At 63.9% G+C, this 2,454-nt stretch overlaps 1 protein-coding gene across 1 annotated transcript; it reads left to right on the top strand.

The window, feature by feature from the left end:
* Positions 1-94: 94 nt before the first annotated feature.
* On the top strand, positions 95-2,113 carry C8G (complement C8 gamma chain). The gene is made up of 7 exons (XM_007947053.1): positions 95-232; positions 312-448; positions 693-763; positions 834-941; positions 1,324-1,425; positions 1,686-1,724; positions 2,103-2,113. Exons 1-7 carry the CDS (start codon positions 95-97, stop codon positions 2,111-2,113), a joined length of 606 nt encoding a protein of 201 aa, XP_007945244.1.
* Positions 2,114-2,454: the final 341 nt, after the last annotated feature.

The following is a 2,454-nucleotide window of genomic DNA, read 5'->3' as shown; positions in this document are numbered from 1 at the left end:
GGGCTCCTGAGAGGCGCTGGATGGTGGACTCTGACCCTGGACGTGGCCTTCCCAGCCTTTGGCCAACCTCAGCCCGGGCTCCACCACTGCCACCATGCTGCCCCCCAGGCCCGCAGTCCTGTTGGTCCTGCTCCTGATACCCGGCTCCCCGGGCCAGAGGGCACGGAGGCCCCCTCGGCCGCCATCCCCCATCAGCACCATCCAGGCCAAGGCCAGCTTCGATGCCCAGCAGGTAGTGGTGAGGGGAGCAGGGCCTAGGCCCAGGGCTGCATCTTGTCTTTATGTCCTCCCTCACAGGACCTCCGTGTCAGTTTGCAGGAACATGGCTCCTGGTGGCTGTGGCCTCCGCCTGCCGTTTTCTGCAGGAGCAGAGCCACCATGCAGAGGCCACAGCACTGCATGTGGCTCCCCAGGGCACAGCCATGGCTGTCAGTACTTTCCGCAAGTTGTGAGTCCGAGGTCCAGGTGCCAGGCCCCACTCCCAGCTCCCGACCCCCGCCTCGACCTCCAACACCCTGCTCCAACCTCCAGAACTCTCAGCCCAGACTCTCAACCCCACCCTGGGTTCTTGACGTCCTCCCAGCCTGTGGCCTGGACCAGCAGTCAGCGGCACCCTGTCTTGGTGTTGCCACTTGGCCCTGCCCAGGTCAGGGGTCCTCCACGCTTGCTGTGTTTTCTCTCCCCGCCCCCAGGGATGGCATCTGTTGGGAAGTGAGGCAGCTCTACGGAGACACAGGGGTCCCCGGGCGCTTCCTGCTCCAAGGTGAGGGCAGGGCGTCCAGCGAGGTGGGATGGGTAAAGGAAGCGCAGTACTGACCAGGGTCTTATCGCAGCCCGAGGTGCACGGGGTGCTGTGGATGCTGTCATCGGGGAGACAGACTATCGGGACTTCGCCATCCTGTACCTAGAGCGGGCACGGCGGCTCTCAGTGAAGCTGTATGGTACGTATCTTGCTAGTCCTCCTGAGACCATGCAGGGTGCTTTCTGTGCAGGGACCCCAAGCTTTGCCCCCACCCAGGATGGCTGAGGGGTGCAGCACGTACAGATGTGTGTGCCAGTCTGCTCCTCTTGCCCTGGCACAGGCACCCCCATCCAGGCACCCTCATGACACTCCAACACCCTGACCCCAATCCCAGCACCCTGAAAGCAACCTAACCCCAACATCCTGACCCCGTACCTTGACGCCGGCACCCCAGCACAGACCCTGGGCCTCAACCCCACAACCTGACCCCCTGAGGGCTGCTGAGAGGCTGAGGCAGGAGCAGTGAGGGGTCATCCAGGCACACACAGACCTGGCCCCCAGCGTCCCTGCCGCCCTCTCAGTTCGCTCTGTCCCCGTGACTGACGCGGCTGTGAGTGCGTTTGAGCAGCGTGTCCATGGCGCCAACATGACAGACGACAACATCATTTACTTCCCCAAATACGGTGAGCCGGCCCCTTTCCTGGCCAGTTCGGTGGCCAGCTCTGAGTCCCCCCTACTGTGTCCCGGTGGCCAGCTCTGACCCCCCCCCCCATGTTCTGGTGGCCATCTCTGATCCCCCCCGCCATGTCCCGGTGGCCAGCTCTGACCCTACCCCGCCATGTCCTGGTGCCCAGTTCTGACCCCACCTCCTTCCCCTGGATGGGCCAGGCTTCTGGGGCAGGGCCATGCCCACCCCCTGACCCTGCCCTGGGCCCCCCCCCAGGTTTCTGCGAGTCAGCGGACCAGTTCCACCTCCTGGATGGTAAGGAGGCTGCATGGGGGCTCGGATGGGAGGGTGAGGGGTGATCCTCCCCCCTGCCGTGTCTGGCGAGTCTGGTTTCTGGTGCAGAGGTGAAGCAGAGGTGAAGGGGAGGCTGCATCGAGGCCGGAGGGAGCAGGGGCGTGTGGTGTCTGGCACAGAAGACCCTGTGGTGAGGGCACCACTGCCTCCCCCTCAGGGGTCACCATCTCACGTGGTCCAGGGACTGGGGGCCTAGGGGTGGCTGACGCCTTGTGAGGCTCTCTCTTCCCATCAGTCTTTTGCCCCCCAGAGTTTCTGGAATGCAACCTGGTTGGGACAGAGCCATCTTTAATTAAACTCACTCAGACTCAATTTCTGATTCCTTTTTTTCCACCCTAGACCTGGGCTGAGCCTGCGGCCACAGGGCCAGCCGGCCGGGCATTTGTTGGGCAAGTGGGCTGTTCCCTGGGGCAGAGTCCCCCCCCCCCACTGCTGTCGTAGGAAGGGTAGCGGCTGGTCCCTGGTCCTGGAGGACCTGTCCCCCAGAGCGGGGTGGGAAATGTCGGTTCCTTGCGTGCCCAGAAGCACTGGCACCCCGTCCCCAGCCTCAGTTTCCCCACTGCAGCTGGGCCTCACCCCCCTTATCCTGTAGCACCACCTGGGGGCAGGATCAACTACAGGGCGTGGAGAGCTCCCAAAGGGCAGGGAGCTTGAGGTTCAGCAGGACTGGAGGTGTGGTTGGCAGTGTGGA

Source organism: Orycteropus afer, unplaced genomic scaffold (genome assembly GCF_000298275.1).
Source record: "Orycteropus afer afer isolate SDZICR_OR568_19922 unplaced genomic scaffold, OryAfe1.0 scaffold00174, whole genome shotgun sequence".
In the NCBI taxonomy this organism is placed as follows: Eukaryota; Metazoa; Chordata; class Mammalia; order Tubulidentata; family Orycteropodidae; genus Orycteropus; species Orycteropus afer.
The sequence above is the reverse complement of the archived record's forward strand: the minus strand, read 5'-3'. Positions and strand labels throughout refer to the sequence as shown.